The following is a 22,288-nucleotide window of genomic DNA, read 5'->3' as shown; positions in this document are numbered from 1 at the left end:
GATTACCAACCGTTTAGCCAATCTAGGAAGTGCATTAATCTAGCTCATTACGGTACTTTTGTGGTGTGGCACCACCTAGTGAATAATGTTCAAACAAAAACCACTGCACTGTGTATGTTTAAAACTTCAGGACCTTTCACACTCTGTATCACTACCACATTATTTGGATGTACAGCACATTTCATGACATTTTGTCCATTGGGGGCTGACACATTTCAAAATCTCTAGAACCACTTAAGCTAGAATTCTGAAATTTGGTATGCTTACACTTGCCTACATTTGCAAGCTCCATTTGGCTTGCTCAACAAAATGGTCGCCAACAGCCAATCAAAATGAAGCAGCCAATACATGCCTGTGATGTAAAGGTTCAAACTTTGAAATGCTGCCTAGACCCAGATGATCGCTGCGTGCGGCTATATTTAAACTTATTATTATGAAAGTGTATGCCCCTTGTCCTGTTATAAATGTCAATACCCAAACACATTCTTGCCTTTAACTAATAATCCTCCATTTTATACATACATTTCTCAAAACTTTCTAAATAAATACCAATTACATTTATGCAAAGAAGCTCATATTGTTCCTAATGTACACATGTAAGCACGGGGTGTTTGGACTGTAAATTGCTCCTTGCTGTGCACACTGCTGGCAGCCAGGAGGTCCCCGGAGGCTTTAGTGCCCAGGGGCCCTTGATTTCATAATCCGTCCATGCTCATTCTCTCACTCTGTGCAGCGGTCATATTACACACCGCTGTGTGGTGCGTCTAGATTTCCATTCTAAATAGAATAAGCCAATTCTATAAAAAAGGGCATTGCTTACCTTCAAAAAGATATATTTCATAAAAGACCAGGAAGAATTTTTGTTCTTTATGGCTCAAGAAAAAATGAAAGACAGATGTACTGTATGTCACAGTGTTTATTACTTTTCCAATAGACACAGTTAGACAAAAAAGACTTACTGGATGAAAAAAAAACCTTTTTGACATTATGAATATGAACTGAAGTGTGTGTCACACACCCACGCCCAGGTGCCTCACCTTGACAGTTAGTTGGGGTGAGAAATATGAAGAACATATTTAAAAACACACAAGTGTAAGCCCTTCAGTACAATACAATTCATGAACAAAATGATATGTATCGACAACTATAGATTAATGTCGCCCTTCTACTCAGCTGCTGAGCTGGGCCAATCAAAACAGACCATTGTCATGTTTAGCCGTTGATATGAATCTGTGATATGCTGTCCAGGGGGTTGCCTTGGAGGGGTGTACGTTACACCTTCATGAACAAGTAGGCTGAGATTGTGTCATATCAACAATGAGAGGTATGTAATATTGGCCTGTGTCCCCAATTCACAGATAAGTTAGCCCACAGCTATGGCTATACTGTTTGCTGCAGCCTCAGAAGCTAACACTAGCTGCTTTCTGTAACATAAACTGTTGTATGTGTTCGATGGTTACGGCGCATGGACTGAAGACATGACTTCATCCAGTATTCTGCAATAAACAAGTTTACTACACACACATTGTGAGTCCATGTTTGTGTGTTGCCCAACGCATCCGTTTTGACAAGTCGGTTTCAGTATCATGAATCAAACGGTGGTATCCGTTTTTTGTTTTACTTACTAAAGTAAGCTAAATATTGTTGCATTTCCAACTAAAGACAACGCAGTGTGTCTGTCCAACCCCTATTTTGTTTATTATAATTGTGGTTGGGTTTAATTTGAAAATGTACCATTTTCATATCTGTGACAATGTAAAAGGTCAACGTGAGATTGTGCAGATTTATTTGCTAATGGGTCGTTATTTTGAAAGGAACATTGCTTGTAATGTTAAGTCTTCTGCAGCAGCTTAGTTCATAGGGTACTAAAGTAGAATCAGCAAAAAAAGCTTCAGTCATCCGATTGGGAACTTTTGGATCGGATCGAAAATAAACGTGGCGGTGAAGATGAGGATGAAGAAGTACACAATAGATCTTTGACTTTTGAGGGTTGCTCTGCTCAACTTCTCAACAAAGAGAATACCTCATGTCCATGTGGTCCCAATGATTACTATGGGAAAGTACTTTATGATGTCATTATACTTTGTGCACTACAACAGGGGTTTTCAACTGGTTTTGTCCCAGGGACCACCGTTCTGACTAGAAAGTAATTTGCGGCCCACTGATGTGCCTGCACGCACGCGCGTGCGTGTTTGTAACGGACCCCTGGTTGAAAACCCCTGCACTACAATATAGAGTTCTATAGTATTATAAATATAGTATAAATCATGATTTTTCAATGTTGAATCATGCAGTAATATGTATGTACTTTTTGCATGCTAGGATATGCCATACTTCAGGCCATCATGGAAAAGGCTGGACAGAATGGTTGGCAAGTCAGTGCTATCTGTGTGGAAACCTTTAATGATGCAAGCTATCGACAACTTCTGGACGACCTAGACCGCCGGCAAGAGAAGCTATATGTTATAGATCTGGAAGCAGAAAGACTGACAAATATGTTGGAACAGGTGAGGCAGTCATTCTTATTGTATTCAACAGTCTGCAGTAAATCTAAAAAATATGAGTTAATATATTTTGACTACAATATTTTGGTTTATTAGTGCATGAATGAGTATAATTTAATATGTGGTGCTACCATTGGTAGGATAAGTTTGTAAGGTTCATAAGGTCATAAATACCTACCAAACTGAGACATTTATGTGGGTTTGTTTTAGTGTAAAATAATTAGTATTGTAATTAGCGTTTAGTTGATTGACAATAATGCTCGCCCTTGGTGTCTTATCGCAGCGATGTGTTACTGTTGTGTCACAGGAACCAGACCCTCCCAGGCCACAGACAACACACAGAACCAGTGAGAGTTAAACAATAGTTTTGATTTGCCCAAAAAAGAGCACAGGACTGTCAGGCATGCAGAGCAGATATACACCACTAGAGGGCAAGCATGCAACCCATTAACATCCCACCATGTCCAAAAGCACACAATCACAGCACACTAGGATTCATTTAACACAAAGCCTCCACAGCAATGTGTCGGTTCACACACACCAAAGAAGGGAGTCATCTAGACTAGACAATGACCAGACGTCACTGGATATAAACATGTACCCCTAGTGTGCCCCAACCCCCCTGCCCAACAGCCCTTGACATAAAAAATACAAATCTGTACTGATCGGTCCGTCCCTACCGACCACTTCTAAAGTCCAACACTGAGACAATAAAAGGCAATGCAGGGTATTTATTTATCTAGCACAATTCTTACTATGGTAGAAATAGGTGGTATGTCTCCATACTGTAGATCTCTGCTTTTGTTTTGCGTTCCCACCAGCTGATGTTTTGAACTCTCATAAGAAGCAGAATATGTGCCATCAAGGTACATGGTCCAAGGTTTGTGGTCCATGTAAGAGTGTGTTCTCTACGCAGGCTCGAAAGAATGCAAGTTTGGTAGATCTGGAATGTTAGACTGCCAGATGACCTGCATTAGCTGCATTCCAGGCTTGCTCTTTGCGAGACATAGAGTCAACTACATAAGACCTAGTTATCTAACTACATAAGACCTAGTTATCTAACTACATAAGACCTAGGTATCTAACTACATAAGACCTAGGTATCTAACTACATGAGACCTAGGTATCTAACTACATAAGACCTAGGTATGTAACTACATAAGACCTAGGTATCTAAAGGGTTTGACTTCATTTAGTTGTGAGCCATTCTTGGTAGATGATCAGCTTCCTTTCTACTGTCATGTACTGTTATCATCATTTACTGTCAAATATTCTTTTTTCTTGGCATTAAGAAACAGACTGGGCCTTAGCTGAAGCATCATCAAGGGAAGTTAGCATGTCTTGAGCATCCTTCAAAAGTATTGCTGTTAGGGTAAAGTAATCTGCGTAGTCAAGATCTGTGAGATGCTTTTCTGTCAAGGTTTGATATTTATGGCTTGATGTCAATTCCTAAGAGCAGAAGGAACATCCAGATCAAACTCACTGCAATACATCCCAATACAGTGCACATAGTAAAAGTCTTTGCTCACAGCATAGCAGGCGTCACGCTTGCGTTGCTGTGTTCAACCCCAGAGGCATCTCTCTGCAGAGTTCATCCACCTGAATGGATTCCAAGTGGCACTCTGACACGTGTTGGGACTCACAGCTCCCCCCCCCCCCGGGGCGGTCCCAGCTACTGTGAGACAGTAACTCCAACTAAATAACGTCTTCACAGTGGTAGGGTGCAATGGCAAATAAATACACAGTAAGCTAAGACTTCCCTTTAAAGCAGCAATACGGAGTTCTGTTCCAAAACTAGTAAGCTAACTACCTAAAAGGCAAGCAAAAACCTTGCAAACACCACCAACAGCCCAGCTGACATATATAACTTTTTATAGCTTCGCATGCTCTGGTATTTCGTTCAGGAAATGCAAATAAAATGTCTTTTAGCATTTTGGCAACTAACCATATAATCAGCACGGGTCTTGCCCGTCAGGGTCCTGTTCGTCTTTTCACTCTTGTGACTCTATATAGATCACCTGGCCCCTACACTGATTTTTTATCCGAGTTCTCTGACTTCCTATCCACCTTGGTTATAAATTCTGATAAAATCCTCATGGTGGGAGATTTTAATATCCAGATGGACAATGGAAATAATAGCCTTACAATCACTTTGCAATCACTAGTAGACTCTATTGGGTTTTACCAACATGTAAACGCGTCAACTCATTACCACAACCACATAATTTACCTTGTACTAACATATGGCTTAGAAATAGACACTGTTGCACCACTGAAAAAGAGAATAAGAAAACGAGAGAAAAGACTCACCCCATGGTACATTGACCAGACTTTAACAAATTACTCGGAAACATAGAAAAAAAAATGGTACTCCACCAAACTTGAAGTATTCCACCTATAGCGTGGAAGGAAAGTCTTGTAAGCTATAAAAGAGCACTTTCTGATGCAAAATCAGCTTTCTATATTCATTGATTGAAAATAATAAAAACAACCCTGGACAACACTCTCTAGACTAACAAAAGAAAAACACAATACAATTGAACATTCTGTTCCTATAACCTGTAGCAGTAACGATTTCATGACCTTTTTCAATAACAAAATGTTAACAATAAGAGAAAAGAGTCTCCTCCCTGTCCATGACCCTACAGCCCCTCCAGGATGCACTATGACTACCCTGTAACGCCCCCACAACCTGCTGCACACCTAGAATCCTTCACACTAGGGGTGTAAAAAATAACCGATACGTATCGATATCCGTTTTTAGCGTGTAAGTTACGACTACATCGATGCGTGAAGTCCCGTGTCGGTATTAAAATGACATAAACCGGTCTTTGCCCGATTTAAAAGTTATGAACCGGTTCACAAGCGTTTGTCTCTCCGTTAAATTGCTACGCAAAACTCTCACTCGCTAACCTGTTGCATTTGATCTCAGTCAGAACAATGACAGCCTGTCATTAGCCAAAGCCTGCATAGCAAAAGCCAATCAGGCTGTATTCTCACAAATAATACCCCGAGGTACATGGAGAGAATGACGCTATTCATTTCAATGGCCAATGCTATGCTAGCTACTTCAGCTAAGGAAGATAAATCGTTGATTGCGTTATTCTACAAACATCCTCGGATTTATATATTATAATAATAATAAATAGCAGAATATTTGTGTCATTAACAATTATGATTAACATTTATAGTCATGATTCGGAGACCGGAACATAAATAAAAGCACTATACGAACACTGCAAATGGCAGTGAATAAATAAATAAGCACTAAACTCAATCGCGTGGATATAGCCATAGTGGACACATCTACATTCTGCAACAGTACCTCCACCTCTGCACCGGTGAAATTAGGTCTGGGTTTACCGGTGTTCGCTTTGACATGATTTTGATCAGTCTGAAGTTTCTTTCACGTTGCCTCTGTGGAGTGCGCACACATTGCAATAGCATGCCCTTATAAGGAGCTGGCGGGGCGTTTCTGTGTCCAAGTTCAGGTGCATGAGAAAGCGCGTTCAATTAAAGAATCAGTGCACAGCTAAGAAAACTTTGGCGGTTTAAGAACTCAATTCAGGCGAATCCGGCAGAGATCTTTTCTGAGGTTGGGAAGAAGATATTTCAGAAGACACTTAAGAAAATGTTCGAGAATGAGGTCCATTGTTTCCTCACAACGCAGTGTTTTCAATTATTGAACTGCATCGAATCGCATTGAATCGCATCGAATCGCATCGCATCGCATCGCATCGAATCGCATCGCATCGAATCGTACTGAATCGTTTTTTATCAACATGCATCTTTTCTTGTATCGTATCGTGCCCATGTATCGAGATACGAATCGGATCGTCTTTTTCATGAGAGATTCACACCCCTACTTCACACCCATTGACCTCCCTGAACTCAATTCCCTTATCTCCTCATCTAAATCATCAAGGTGCCTACTAGACCATATCGCCACAAAACTACTTAAACACACACTACCCTTATTAAATGAGACACTACTTAAAGTAATGAACAATTCACTCATTTCAGGAAATGTTCCACAATCATTAAAAATGGCAGTAATCAAACCATTTCCCAGAAGACCTCTAGACCTTAGTGCTGCTTTTGACACTATTAGGCTCTGTGCTTGGACCCTTGGTCTTCTCCTTGTACATGAGACACTTAGGTGCTGTGTGTGTGTGTGTGTGTGTGTGTGTGTGTGTGTGTGTGTGTGTGTGTGTGTGTGTGTGTGTGTGTGTGTACAGCATGTGCTTGGATCCTTGCTCTTCTCCTTGTACATGAGACACTTAGGTGCCGTCACAAGGAAGCATAACATTAACTTTCATATGCTATGTGGATGACACCAAACTTGACCTATCCATGAAACCTGAGGAAACTGTACAGCTACCCGAGATAGAAGCCTGCCTGCAAGATGTCAAAGCTTGGATAACTAATAAATAATAATAATAATAAATAAATACATTGGATAACTAATAAATAATAATAATAATAATAATAATAATAATAATAAATACATACATTGGATAACTAATAACTTACTGCTCCTCAACTCTGGAGTGTGATAAAAACTGAGATTATGCTTGTAGGCCCTAAACAATTGAGTATTACATTATTTAGCTTTCCACCCACACTCAATGGCATCTTATTAACATCCAACTCTAGTATCAAAAATCTTGGCGTCATTATCAACCAAGACCTCCTACTTAACTCACACATAAAACAGATCTCAAAGACATATTTTTTTCATCTATGCAATATTGAATATAAAACGAATCCACGCTTTTCTGCTCTCCTGTCCGGGTGTAACAACAACTCAATAAAGAGCCTCCAACTTAACTAAAAAAACGAACACAAAATATTACCATACATCACCTGTACTCTCTGCACTGGCTCCCTGTCAAAAGTCAAATTGATTCTAAAGTACTCCTAGCATACTAAGCCCTCAGTGGCTTAGCTCCAAATTACCTTCAGGAATTAGTTGTCCCCTATTGCTCACTAAGATCACTTCGTTCCAAGAGTGCAGGTCTCCTTGTACTTCCAAGATCCCAAGAATATCAAAAGAGCCTGCTATCGAGCCCCCCCCCCCCCCCCCCTTCTCCTGTGGAATAATCTTCTGGCTTTCATCTGAGATGCAGGCACCCTTATCATATCCAAATCGAGACTTAAGACATTCCTCTTTAGTGCATCCCATAGTCATGAATAATGCATCAAAAACCCATCACCTGTCACAACTTCTTCTTCACTTCTTATTGCATGCCATGTTGTTGTGTTTAGCAGGAGTGGGCTACAGATAGCGCATGTTGTACCGTGAAGGACTGCCTTTGTGGATCCCGGGTACAGCATACGGCACGTTTTGTGGCTGCCGTTGGCTAGTTGTGCACTGCTAAGGCATCCTCCTGCCACCCTTACTATGCTTGTTTAAATAGAATATGTAGATGTATACATACATGCTGTATATGCTGTGCATCATCTATTCAGAGAATATTATATAAAAGAAAATTAATGTTAATAAACCCGTTTGTATTCTTTTTTTTTTTTTTTTCCTTGCCCAATGAGAATCGATAAGAGGATCGGTAAGGAATCGGATCGATAAGCAGAATCGAAAATGGAATCGGAATCACTAAAATCTTATCAATTCCCATACCTACCCACTAAGCTGTTCTACAACACTTGAAAGCTCCTTCCCCACCTTATCCTCCATGTATGTAATATGTATATACCATGTATATACATGTATGCTGTGTACATTTACCACATGTATGCTAGCATGCTCATCCTGATACGTGTATGATTTATTCTGCCATGTTCCTGACCACCCCCCCCCCCCCCCCTTCTGCCACAAGGCCCCCCCCCCCCCCTTATGTGCCGCTGTTCTGCTTAAGATCTCTTCCTGATTAACAGGGAGTTTATCCTTGCCCTCGTTGTCTTTGTGCTTGCTCTAAGGGGGTTCAGGCCCTGGGTTCTATAAAGCACCTTGAGACAATGTTATGTTTTTTTTTATTGCAATATAAATAAAATTGTATTGAATTACCGTAATTTCCACGATTTATACATTGATTTTGTCAGATATATGCAGCCCTGGGGTTAATACTTGGGTGCGGTCTATACATAGGAAAGCATTTTTCCCATCTGGAAGTTAGTAACGCACACGGTAACTCTGCCAGGTAGAATGGGTTTCTCTCCCTCTTTCATATACAAATCCCATTAATAACATCACGGAATGGAACAAATGTTCAATCAGTTTTCGATAACGATAAAGAAACTGGTGTGTGTATTCCCACCTAACTGTGGACTATTTTACGGATCTTTAACCTCCACGAGAGGTGTGTAAAACATGCAAGGTCTCACGCCTCGCTATGAACTATAGTTGCTGTCGGTAGGAAAACTGTATGATCAGGGAAAGTGTATTAAAACCGGATGTCGTCACTTTAAGCCGGTCTCTGGTTGGATAAAGCTTTTCAGCAGAAATGGACAAGGACCTTTGATTTATTCTGTAGGAACCATGCCGATGCCTGACTTTTAATATTGTGTGACGTTGTTGAAGTTCAAGTTCAACATTAATAGCGATTGAATTACCCTTGTGTCGTGTAATCGCTAGCGGTAAATAAACGTTAATAACTTGAATGACTGATTAAGGATATATGTTACACATCACAAACACATGTAATCGATGGGTTTTGGGGGAAATGAGGTAATTGGTTAGCTTAAATTGCAGTATCTTAGGCGAGCTAATTGACCTGGCTAGCTATAGCGGAATTAACAGTGCTAGCTTTGTGTTTGGTCATATAGCTTCGTAAAAGTTCGGTTAACAAGTCACTTGTGTGTTTAGTTGTATGACTTCGTAAAAGTTCGGTTAACAAGTCAATTGAGCATTAAGCCACCTGACTATAATGGGTCTATTCATATTAGCATGCTAACGTTAGACTTATTAGCAGCGAGGCTAGCTAGCTACTATGTGTTCCAATGGATTGTTGGTCTAAGCGTTAGCTTCAGCTAAGTCCTACAATAGGACAATACTCTGCAACATTCGTGTACCACATGGACAACTAACCGAGTCAATGTAGACATAGGTTAACAAGTCACTTGTGTGTTTAGTTGTATGACTTCGTAAAAGTTCGGTTAACAAGTCAATTGAGCATTAAGCCACCTGACTCTAATGGGTCTATTCATATTAGCATGCTAACGTTAGACTTATTAGCAGCGAGGCTAGCTAGCTACTATGTGTTCCAATGGATTGTTGGTCTAAGCGTTAGCTTCAGTTAAGACCTACGTGTACCACATGAACAACTAAACGAGTCAATGTAGACATATAAAAAGTTGTGTAGATAGCTTTATTCACATAAGCCGTATAACTTCACAAAAATAATAATAATTTAAAGAAAACCGATCGTTTGCATGCCAGGCGATCAACACAACTTCTCAACTAAAAAGTAAAGGTCCTTGTCCATTTCTGCTGAAAAGCTTTATCCAACCAGAGACCGGCTTAAAGTGACGACATCCGGTTTTAATACGCTTTCCCTGATCATACAGTTTTCCTACCGACAGTTGCTATCGCTTCTACATGTCGAGGCTTTTAAACTAGCCTTTTAAGCTATCTCGTGCTTAAGGAACCATCTTTACAGTTGGCAGCTGCTAGTGTGTGTTAATATGAACCCATGTTAATATGAATTTGTGTTAAAAGCTACACAGGCACCCTGAGGATATCTACCTTTTCCTATTATAATTTTGTCCAGACTGTAACCTCAGCTAGATAAATAACTGTCATGTCATGCAAATGGAACTCTGCCATTTAAACTGTAAGGTTCTTTAAAAGTTTAATCTAGCTTGCTAGCTAGCAAGTTAGCTAGCATAGCAACTAGGCAACCAAGTAACACCGTTTTCTGCATAACCTTAAGCAAAGTTGAATTTCTCAATCTCAGCTCACCAACAAAGACAGTCTTGGGTTCAGAGTGATCCCAACCACTTCTGGATGATGTTAAACGGCTTCACATAGACATTAAAACAATCCTGAGAGAAGTAATGGAACATCACTGGGCCAAATGCAATATAGTGAATAAAGGGGGTGAAGTCCTCCCTCCCCTCGCCCTTCTTGAACTGGTTCATTTAATGGATCTATTAACGATTACTTAAACATTTAGCATCCATTCCCACACAACACCATAACACTAAATAAATGCTTAATAAATGCATGGTTTTCACTGTGACAGAGGTAGCCTATGTGTGTGTGTGTGTCTGTACGTGTGAGGATAGGGTGTAGCACGTTTGCTTGAATTGCCCATCCTATCCGACTTTTAAATGGCCAGTAGCGCTCGCTTCAGCCCGCAGAAGCGTGTGTTAAAAAGTGCACAAGTAGGCAGAATATGTGTCAATGGTAAATGAATTGTCGGCAATGGTTATTGAAAATGCCATTGAACATGGTTATATGAATGTTTAAAGACACCTCGAAAGGCACAACAAAGAGTATGGATGAGTACAAAAACAAAAGTGGTTGCCACAATATATATCAGAGTTGCTTGGGTTAATACATTTAAATGGTTTATGGCAATCAGTTACCTTAAACAGTTTGAGTTGAACTGACTTGACAGTTTTACAGTGTGTATTGTAAACTGTATTACAATTAAGCTGCAGATTGCAGTAATGATTATACAACATTGATCTGGAATATGATGTACTGTAATTTCCCATACAGCACTTAACAACTGTTATGGTATTTACTGTATATTTGGCAGTACATTTTTAACAGTGTATCAAAGCTGAGAGTCCCTTCCAAGTTCATCAACACAATCATGGCGGAATTGGCAACTAGACAGGCAGCGTTTTACGTGCGGTAGCAATGCAGCCCAACTCAATTCAGAGCAAAGACATATAAATATAATTGGCAGGATAACAAACCAGTCCATCTGTAGTCCAAGTTACAAATCAGAAGATCAGTCTAAACTAAATAAGTTTGCCATAGTGAATGGTATGAGTGAATACAGTCAATACAATATAACTGTGGCCCTTTACATAAGCACATTGCCCATGTGTGTACAGTCTTTGTTGTTCAGGTCATGCTACAGTGCTGTTTGCTGTCATTTTTGTGTATGTTAATGGTTTTGTAAAGGATGTTCCATTTTTTTCATTGTGATATGTTGTTTACCTCTGCAGATTGTGAGTGTTGGCAAACATGTTAAAGGCTACCATTACATCATGGCCAATTTGGTGAGAGGAATTTGATTGTCTTGCCACCCCTCTGTTCATGATATCTCTATTTCATTCATCTCTACAGTCATTGTCTTAGTGTCTTCATTCTTTAATACCATCGTATGTGTTCTTTTCAAGAGACCTCTAAGGTAAGGGTAATTAGCTAACATGCATACCAGTGACCCCTTTGAATTATTGTTAGTGATGGAAGACTTGGTGTGTCAGGTGGTCATTAGCTAAATGGATTGTATGTGTTAATACACCCTTATCCGAGCCCAGTGCAAGTGCTTTGTTAAGTCTTCTCTTAGTCTGGATGTTTTCCTTCTCCTGTTGCTTCCCTCTCTTGTTCTTAAAGTCAAAGTATTCTGACCCCTTCACTTTAGTTATGTTGCAGTCGAAAATCATTGCTTTTAATTCAAAAACAGGATTTTAGATTTTTTTTTGCAAATGTATTAAAAAGGAAAAAACTGAAATCTCATATCAAGGTATTCAGACCTTTTGCTCAGATCTGGAGAAGGCTACAGAAACATTTCTACTGCGTGGAAGGTTCCCAAGAACACAGAGGGCTTCATAATTCTTAAATAGGAGAAGTTTGGAACAACTCTTCCTAGAGTTGGCCGCCCAGCCAAACAAAATTGGAGGAGAAGGGCCTTGGTAAGAAAGGTGACCAAGAACCTGATAGTCAATCTAGCTTCAGAGGCCCTGTGTGGAGATTGGAGAAACTTCAGCCATGATTGCAACTCTCCATCACATAGCTTGAGAGGAATGGCAGAGAATCCCCAAATGTATGTGTGCGAAGCTTGCTACGGCATAGCCAAGAGGCTGCCAAAGGTACTTCAACTGAGTACTGAATAAAGGGTTAATACTTATGGCAATGTGACATTTCGGTGTATTTCCTTTTTCATAAATTTGTAAAAAATTCGAAAATCCTGTTTTGACTTTGTCATTATGGGGTATTGAGTGTAGATTGATAAGGGAAGAAATTAATTTAAACGATTTTAGGATTAGGCTGCAACATAAAATGTGAAAAAAGTAAAGGCGTCTGAATACTTTCTGAGTGCACTGTATTCTTGCTCTCTTCTGACACACACACACACACACACACACACACACACACACATACATCTCTTATATTCGTCACTCTTTGCCTGTCTCCTCACTTTCTCAGGGCTTTAAGGACATCAATCTGGAGCGCTTTATGCATGGCGGAGCAAATGTGAGTGGCTTCCAAGTGGTGGATTTCAGCCATCCCATGGTGATTAAGCTCATGCAGCGCTGGAACAAGCTTGACCAGCGCGAGTACCCAGGGTCTGACACCCCCCCGAAGGTATGCTCAAAGGATTCCTGCTGATTTTTTATGTTCTTTTTTTTTTTTTAAAGAATGAATCAGTCTAAATCTGTTGCTGCAATCCTTTGCAAAATGCAAACACATTAAGCGGACCTCTTTTTCATGCTCACTACCCAGATCAGCACATTAGGATCAAGTATTCTAGTATCATCCCCGAGATATGATGAGATATGATGAGATGACGAGTAACATATTTTGTCTGAGGGACTTGCTGCCTTTTCCACACAACTGAACTACTTATTAGGGTCTAGTCAATTGATCTGTTAAGGATGCACAAGAAAATATGTGAGGTCACAAGTTATGCTGCCTCAATGCACTTCTTTTCTCTCACTCATTTCAATCTTTAGCCTTTTGAGAGTGTGTGCAGAGCTGTACATCCACTAGGGAGACAACCTCCAGTTGACCTCAGTGTTGCCCAATTTGGCAGTACTAACAAGTTGGTGGTATAATGTGATGTCTTTTTAAGACATACAGGGATGACTTCATCCAGAGCAGTACAGGAGTGACATTTGGACACGAGGCAGTAAAAGCACTGTTGGCGCACCATCAACTGGTTCCACGACATCCATTCGACCACAGGGGCTATACAGTTACATTTCATTCAAATAGCACGATTCACAATAGACATAGACATTAGACAATTGTCTGAAGGAGGTTTTAGAGAGCTCAAGGCCTGAACACCCTTGAATAGAACCAAGGTCAGAGGTCATCAAAGGTCAAGCATAAACCCAGTGGCTTGAGGTCAGCATGGCAGAAGGAGTGCAGAGGGGAGGGGAAGTGAGGCCAGGCAATCAAGCAGATCATTCGACATCTCATTGGCCTACAAGACACATGCTGGATGAAGAACTGGTGAGAGTGAGTAGCCAGCATTCAAAATAGTGAATTCAAAAGTAGTTTTACAACGTAAAGGGTGTGTGTTATTGTATTTATAAGGTTACAGCATAGAGGGTGTGTGTAATTGTATCCAAAAGGTTGGTTGAGTGGATCTATGAACCTGAGAATCATGCTAGTGATGACACACATTTATGGGACGTATAGCCCAGACATCGAAACTGCAGTAAAACATGTCAGTTTATGTGATGTTGCTGATATGATGTCAATATGACCATTAAAACTTATTTTTTACTGTCTATTTTTTGCTGAGAACCACTTTCCTCACTCGTGAAAAATAAGCTGCTGCAGGTCATTTGTAAAATATTTACATTTGACCAAGATGAAATAAAGTTCTAAAGCACGGAGTTGCCATAAGTTTGAAAGCTAGCAGAATGTGATCAGTGTTCACTGTAGGCTAGCTGTTGGTATAGTCTGAAGTTAGTTAGCTCGCTAGTTTTAGACAAACTATGAGCTGTGGCGACGGGGAAACCCGGCCTCCTCAGAATTAAAAGACTTGAGACATGAATCTCTATAACAACACGAAAAATACATTTTGATGAAACATTTCACGTGATTATATTCCAAATATACCTTTGCTATTGTGATGGCCCTCAATGTTCATCATCCCCATTTATATCCGCAATCCTACCCAGCATGCATCGCAAGACATTTGTTACCTGGATTTTATCGTACTTAGTTTGCTCTTTGACATTTTCTTTGTTTTATAATAAGTGATGAGTTGATTTGGTCAATGATACTGATACTATTATATTAAACACCTAATTATCATGGTGCAAAGCGATTAGAACACATATTAAATATGGAAACACAAAGAATGTGGGGGGCCTCCCCTGTTACCATTGACGTGCTTCGCTACTGACTATGAGAGGTTTATCAGGAATAAAGAAAAACTTATATTAAATACAGTTCACTGAAATATCTGTTGTTAGTCATTAATGTGTGGTGACCATCACACTGCCAAGGCGTGTTTGCTTTGTCACTTTGCATCAATGGAAAATCTGATGGATGCATGTCTCTACGTCAAGATATCAGTGATTAGGATTTTCCATCTTTTTACAGTTAGTAGTTAGTAAATAGATGTCCGAGCACAACATGAATGCCCTGAAATCTTCTGTTAAAAATATATAGAAATTAGGATTTTATGGTGTTTTTGTCTACAGTAGTCAAAATGGATTGCACTTGTTACCATTCACATGCATTATAAAATGGGCCTGTTAATGACAATGGGGTTAATTAACTAGTTTCATTTTTATCGTGTATTTTATGACGTTTTAAATTTTTTACTGTTGTACCTACTTTAATGTTTGGACAGATCAGTCACATTACTTTGCATGAAAGTAGACATTCGCACGACCGTCACCACATAGCTGGATCTCTATCTCTATCTCTACTAACTACTTCAAGTTAAAGTACATCTACTTATTAAGTTACTTACACATTGTTATCCAGCCTTGTTTTCAGTTGTGAAATTATAAAAAGTGTTTGAAGGTGACATTAGATGAATAATAATTTAAGGCACGTTGTTGCATCATCATTTTTATTCCACTGTTTCTCTTGCATGGAGATGGTGTTTCAAAATAAAAGTCCCTCAAAAGTTCTTGCATACTGCGCTGCAAGTAGAGGGGTGAAGTATGCAGGCAGGTATGGTGGACACATTTTTATATATTTTATGACCAGTTGCCTTTAAACAGTAGTAAACTCATGATCGTTGCTCTGAATAATAATAGCCTAACTTTTGAAAAACACAGTTCAACCCAGTTCTAGTTACTAACCTGCTATTTTTTAATGTATACACAGATGTTAGAATGTATGATCATGAAAATAGGCCTCAAAGGCATGAAAAAGTCATAGAAATGTATTGGTAAAAATGAATATGACCCCTGCGAGACAACATCAAGAAACACTGACTGTGACTATATCAACATGCAATATTGTCTACAAAAAAAAAGACTAAAATGTATTTCTTTTTTTTAAGTTTCCAAAATCTACTTTTGTTGACAAAAAAAAGAGATAGATTTAGATTTCTAAGAGATATAGATTATAGATTTATTTTTCCTAAATTACAATCTAAATATCCTCTTCATTGGATGACATGTGCATTGTGCAGCTGTTTCGTTTCCTGTGCTGCTTGCAGTATATCTAGATAAGTGAGAAGTAATGTTACCTTAACCTAACTAATGTTACCTTAAGCTAACTTTTGAACCATTTTACAAAGAGCAGTTGGGAGAAAGAAAGAAAGAAATTAGGGCCCATTTTCGGTCGAATGTATTGTTATGTCAGAAGTGAAGCAATGTGGACGGGTGAGAATACCACAAACCTCAGGGCTCACCACAAACAAATCAAGGTTAATGTCTTGGTGGTAACATAAGGTTATTTTTTAAGCTATATTAAGCCAACTAGTAAGGTTGTGGTATTACTGGTATTACCACAGTATTATTGTAGGCTGTGTTTTATTATCAAAACAAACTCATTAAGGGAATAGGCTAAGACTGAATAAAGAAAATAGCTGACAAAATGCACACTACTTCACAGCAGCAAATAAGGGTCTGAAAATCGAGTTAAACAAAGCAGGTCCTCCGCTCTGAGATGGGGCAGCCTCTGTTTTCCAGTCAAGGATCACTTCCATAGCCTACAAACAGAAACAATTTCACTACAAAATTAAAAGTAAAAAAGAGATGCCAAGACATACAAAGGCAAGTCAAAGAAAATGTTGCTTTTAACATGGCACAAGTGAGCAGAACTAGTGCTCACACTTCTGCTTCCGTTGTTTCTGGAAGTTTCCCCTAGGTAATCATCAAACGCGCAATCCCGATCACACCTGCTTTTTTAAGTTTTGTTGTTTTTTTGTTGCCTTTATTCAGATAGGACAGGAGATGGAATGGAGTCAGAATGGAATCCAGATCCCTGTAGGCACTTGGACCGGTAGAATTTTGCGAGTTAAAAAAATTCTGCCAAACAGATATAATGAGATACTTAAACAGTTGCTCCATACGCATCTCCTCCCATGTTTTTTTTCCTAGAATTCCCATTTGTCCTTCAACCCTCCCATAAATGCATTTGCAGAAAGGTAGGGAAAACGCCTGTCATTGTGCATGATTGAATGGAATCATTGAGCCACCGACCAGCAGGAAAAGGAAACAAAAGTTTAGCAATCAGGAAATAGATACACTTTGCTAATGAGGCGCCATCAAACATAGAGATATTGCAGGGATATAATTCTACACTCACTCAAGTTCATGTCCACATGAACTTGCGCTGATTGGACTCAGGCTCAGATTTCTGATGAGAATCAGGGGTACCTTCTGAAAAACATGGGGATATCTACACACATGGTCCTATGACAAGTTCTACGCAAAGATTGATACATATTAATGATATATGATATAATGATATAAAGCCTAACCAAAATATGCGGGATTATCTCCAGCTTTAATCATTAGTATCCTACTGTAACAGTACAGAAAGAATTGTAACTGGATGGAGCATTGGTTTGGTAGCCTAACTAAGCTAACAATTGTCAACAGTCAAAGTTGTTGATTCCTTTTCAGTGCTTGTTCATACACAGTGATTAACATGATTATTTAACTTTTTACTTAGATTTTGCATATTGCTATTGGATCGAGTATGCTTGGTATACTTACTTCTAGGGATGCAACGGTACATGGTATTATTTTAAACCGGCCAGTACACACCCTATGGTTCAATACCCACACGTGAACCACAGTGAACCTACGACATGCCTGTCATTTTCATTTATTTTCCAAAACTTGCTTATTGCACTGCAGACAGTACACACATTGCACATTTACATCCACAGAACATTTCCGAAGCCTATCAGAACTTTCTTGTAGCTTATCAGTGCTCTGTATGCAAGTAGGAGCTGGAGAAGCGAGGGGAAACCCAAATCTGAACTCCAACTTGACAATGTTGAACGCTAGCGAAAAGAAATTGGAAGAAGCATCACCGTCTTTCAAATGGGCTGTGTGGAAAAAATTTGGATTCAGTGTTCAGTACGATGGTGAGGGTAAGAAGACCGTAAACGAACCATTTCCAGTCTGCAAGCATCGCTTTCCCACTGCTGGCTAAACACCTGTAACATGGTGTTTGACAGACTTATATACGTCATCATCACACGGCTATATCCCAGGTTTTCACTCGTTAGTGAAAACACAATCTCTCACCCTCCAACAACAATTTGTGACAAAAAAAAACAAAAGAAAATAAAAGGGCAGTTGAGGGGCGCAGACCTCCGCCAAGGCCAAAGTGAGTCAGACCTCGGCCCATGCTACACCTTCCCACCATCATATCATGTTCGTAAACAACAACAAACAACAAACTGCACCGGTGATAACAACGTAACATTTTCCCTTGGCGGAGGTCATAACAAAAGCAGTGGGTGTATTCATCCAAAGATTTACAGCCCTATTCGTAGGTTACTGACTTGATTCGGCAGTTACTGATTATGTCACCTGATGGAAAAAAAAATGAACCACGTTACAATGTCCCCCTCATACAAACATTTCAGCAGCAAAATTCTAAAACATCACAGAGAAAAATGATCTAGCTCTCTCCTCTAATTTAAGCAAATGAAAGCTACCTCACTGTAGTAGAGAGGAAACCTAGGACCAGACCTAGTCAGTCATGCTGCCATGTTTTCTTAATAGAAGCTTTTATTTTTCTACAGGCAAAGTAAATACTTTATTGTTTAAAGGGTTTAAAGGCCTACTGTACCGATTGCATCCCTATTACTCACGTAGGTCCTTGAATCTCTAATGGAACATTACTAAACATAAGAATGTCTATGACTTGAGTCTTTTTTATGCTGTAGTGATTTGTGCTATTGGCATCCAGTAATAGAGTTGTAGTGAGATGTCATGAGTTTGTTTTGAACTCCACCTCCTCAGTACACATCTGCACTGACATATGATGGTGTCATGGTGATGGCGGAGGCATTCCGGAACCTGCGCAGAAACAAGGTGGACATCTCTCGGAGGGGTAACGCTGGAGATTGTCTGGCAAATCCTGCAGCACCCTGGAGCCAGGGTCTTGAAATGGAACGCACCTTAAAACAGGTTTGTCAGTCCATTTAAGGGAGAAATGAGGAAGAATGTCAAGTCAAAGTCAAAGACTATTTCAGACATGAACATTTGAATGGAACAGAGAAACATAAATAAACGTAGCTATACGTTAAGGTAGGCCTGGATGATATGGTCAAAAAAATTAATCTTGTAATTGATGATTAAACATGATTTAAACATAGTTTTCTTTATTCAAATGATACGCCCCTTCCCCCGTGACCAGGGCTATATGTGCCACATGGGTCATATCATACCTAGGCTGGACATACAGGGTTTAGTATTTACAACCAGCAATAAGAAGAGTCAATAGGTGGCACTCTGTCTGACTACAATAAATACGGTGCTGTAACAGAATAAAATCTCCATTTTGAACTGTCATAAAGATTGTTTTATTATTGATTTGATTGTATTGCTAAATCTTTACATATGCTACAATATGTTACAATCATTGTATTTCTAAATAAAATGTCATGATGGTAAAGTAGTCAAAATGTTTCATAGATTGCTCATGGATTTATCAATTTTCCAGATTATCAGACATAGTTACATCTTTCATAGAATGAGATTCGATAAGCAAAAACACATGACTGGGAAGAGACTGAAAAGGGAGAATGCCACATCAGGACAACGTGCAAAACAAAACCGATAACAGGAGCATAACAAGACAACGGAAGTACAGTTTCGAGTTTAGATGAGTTTAGAGTTTTTTACAGCAGTTGACACAGACGATATACAGTACCAAGGATGCATTTGGCAACATTATGCGTGTTGACACGATTATGCGTGTTTGTGATATACAGTCTTTGTCCTGATCCGACTTTACGTTATTTACCACTAGCGAATAAATACACAGGCACTGCTTGACCACAAGTGTAATTCAGTTGATACTAATCGATGGTTTACCATCAGCGTTAACGTGACGCAACATTGAAGCCAGGCAACCACTTTAACATGTCTAATGAAGGAACCATTCATCGACGGACCAATAGGTGACTGACGGTAGCAGGAAGAAACTTTGTTTACCAACAATGTTACTGTCGTAACTCTGGTAACTCCAGAGAAGCGCTCGTGATTGACAGCAGAGGAAGTATTAATCTCGATTTTGGGATTTAGGCATTTTTAACATCGATCAAAAACTGAAAAACAAAAATGAATTGACTTAATTTGGTTATATTACCCAGCCTTACCTTAATGTCTATTTGCATATGCATTTTGAGTTTACTATAGGTTTTTTTACATGCATTCTAGGTCAGACTCCAAGGATTAACCGGAAATGTGCAGTTTGACATTTATGGCCGCAGAGTTAACTACTCAATGGATGTCTTTGAACTGAAGAACAATGGACCAAGAAGGGTAAGAAGCATCCTTCATACAAGTCTATGTGTTGTTTCATGTAAAATTAAGTATTTACCTTTTGCGATCAAAATGAACATTCTTGAGACAAACAAAAGATGAATCATTTCAAATAAAAGGATCTCTTAGATTTGTGACACTCAGGCTTAAGACTGACATTTTGCTTAACATTTTGCTTGCCTGTTTAAACTGAATTTCATGGGTGGGATTTCATCTTGACCACACCAAGACCTCCCTTGCTGAAAGAACCAGAGACACAATAGAGACTCAAATCAAAGTCAGTAACTTCTGACGATGTTTTTGACCTAAAACATCATCAGATTTTTACACTTAAAGTGGATAAATAGGAACCAAATTAAACAAATGAGACACAAATATTCTATTTGGTAAATTTGATCCAATATTACATATCTGTGAGTGGCAGAAGTATGTGAACCTTTGCTTTTGGTATCTGTTGTGACCCTTGACCCTTGTGCAGCAATAATGTGTCATGGTGATCGCTAGGGTGATCAGTCAGTGTCAGAAAAGAAAGGGGGAGAGAGAGAGACAGGGAGTGAAATACTTGGCTTTATATGTTGGAGAGGTCACACTTAGGGGACACATTTGTACCCATTCACACACAACTAATATGTGTGTATTAGTGCCCAATCACATCTGCATTCACCAATGTATTACTCTCATTGAATGGGTCATTTCTTCTTTGTACATCCCCAAAAACCAACTAGATGGTCACAATTGTACACACATTTACCATATTCACCTACATACACCAACATATTTATGTGCTTACATGTACAATATTTCCTCCATTAATAACTATACTCTCTCATCCACAGATTGGTTATTGGACTGATGCAGACAAGTTAGTTCTGATTCAGGACCCCTCCCTTCTTTCAAACGACACAATGACACAGAATCGGACCGTCATTGTGACTACTATAATGGTAAGACTTTTCTCAAGACAGAATGGATGTGTTTGAAATGATGGCCAATTGGAAGAACAAGAATCTAAAAACATGTCATGTGTATTAGATTCAGTCTTATACTATACAGTAGATGTGTCTGCATAGTAGTTTTATATCAATGAATCATGGGAATCACACAATGGGGCCATCATATATATAGGGCTCATACAGGCTTTTCATGCGCAGCCATTTGCTCTTCATTTGATCTATCTGTAGTAACCTGTAGAATCATGAATTAGAATTGATGTGAACGCCTACCAACAATTTCTCAGAAATTCAGCCCTTAAGAACATGGGCGCACTCCAATCTGGCCTCCAATCAAGACTGCTTTTCCGCCTTCTTAAAGCATGTTCTTAGATAATAACGAACCCCAGATAAGAAAACTTTCATGAATTCCAGAATTGTCCCTGGAACATCGTAACTTTTTCTTAACTGCGTTCGAGAATGAGGTCCAATGTTCTTCTGTTATATGAAATTACATAAGTACACACAAAACCAAAAAATATTATAAAATTATAACAAACAATGTTAAAATATTTTTAAAAACCACAATCTGTCTGAAGTCTGTGATTTCTATCTCTCTTTTCTTCTCATAATACGGTTAAACACAAATATCGTTCCCACTAGCCAGCCAGGCTATGCACTATGTAAGGAGGCTAGACATCACTGTTGAGCCTTAAGGTTATGTGATCTCTACAAAGTAATATAAATGAATTAAAAATAAGAAACACAAAATAATTGATTACATAAGTATTTAGTCCGTATTTCTTAGATGCACCTTTGGCAGCAGTTACAGCTTTGAACCTGTGTGGATAGGTCTCGATAAGCTTTGAACATCTGGACGTTTCCCCTATTTTTCTTTGCAAAACTGCTTAAGCCTTGTCAGGTTGCATGGGGATCATGAGTGAACAGCGCACATGAACAGGTCTGGACTCTGGACACTGACTCGGCTACTCCAAATCATTAACA

At 39.2% G+C, this 22,288-nt stretch overlaps 1 protein-coding gene across 1 annotated transcript in view; it reads left to right on the top strand.

Moving 5' to 3' along the window:
* The window catches only part of LOC105905528 (glutamate receptor 4-like), a 66,196-nt gene that overhangs the window by 23,211 nt on the left and 20,697 nt on the right, over positions 1-22,288 (top strand). Inside the window, exons 4-9 of the mRNA XM_031572699.2 lie at positions 2,323-2,507; positions 11,646-11,699; positions 12,850-13,008; positions 18,828-18,995; positions 20,250-20,354; positions 21,191-21,298. Of these exons, the coding sequence (XP_031428559.1) occupies positions 2,323-2,507; positions 11,646-11,699; positions 12,850-13,008; positions 18,828-18,995; positions 20,250-20,354; positions 21,191-21,298 (779 nt within the window). The remainder of the gene's footprint in view (positions 1-2,322; positions 2,508-11,645; positions 11,700-12,849; positions 13,009-18,827; positions 18,996-20,249; positions 20,355-21,190; positions 21,299-22,288) is intronic.

The sequence above is a fragment of the Clupea harengus genome, chromosome 8 (genome assembly GCF_900700415.2).
Source record: "Clupea harengus chromosome 8, Ch_v2.0.2, whole genome shotgun sequence".
NCBI classification, from domain to species: Eukaryota; Metazoa; Chordata; class Actinopteri; order Clupeiformes; family Clupeidae; genus Clupea; species Clupea harengus.
The sequence above is the reverse complement of the archived record's forward strand: the minus strand, read 5'-3'. Positions and strand labels throughout refer to the sequence as shown.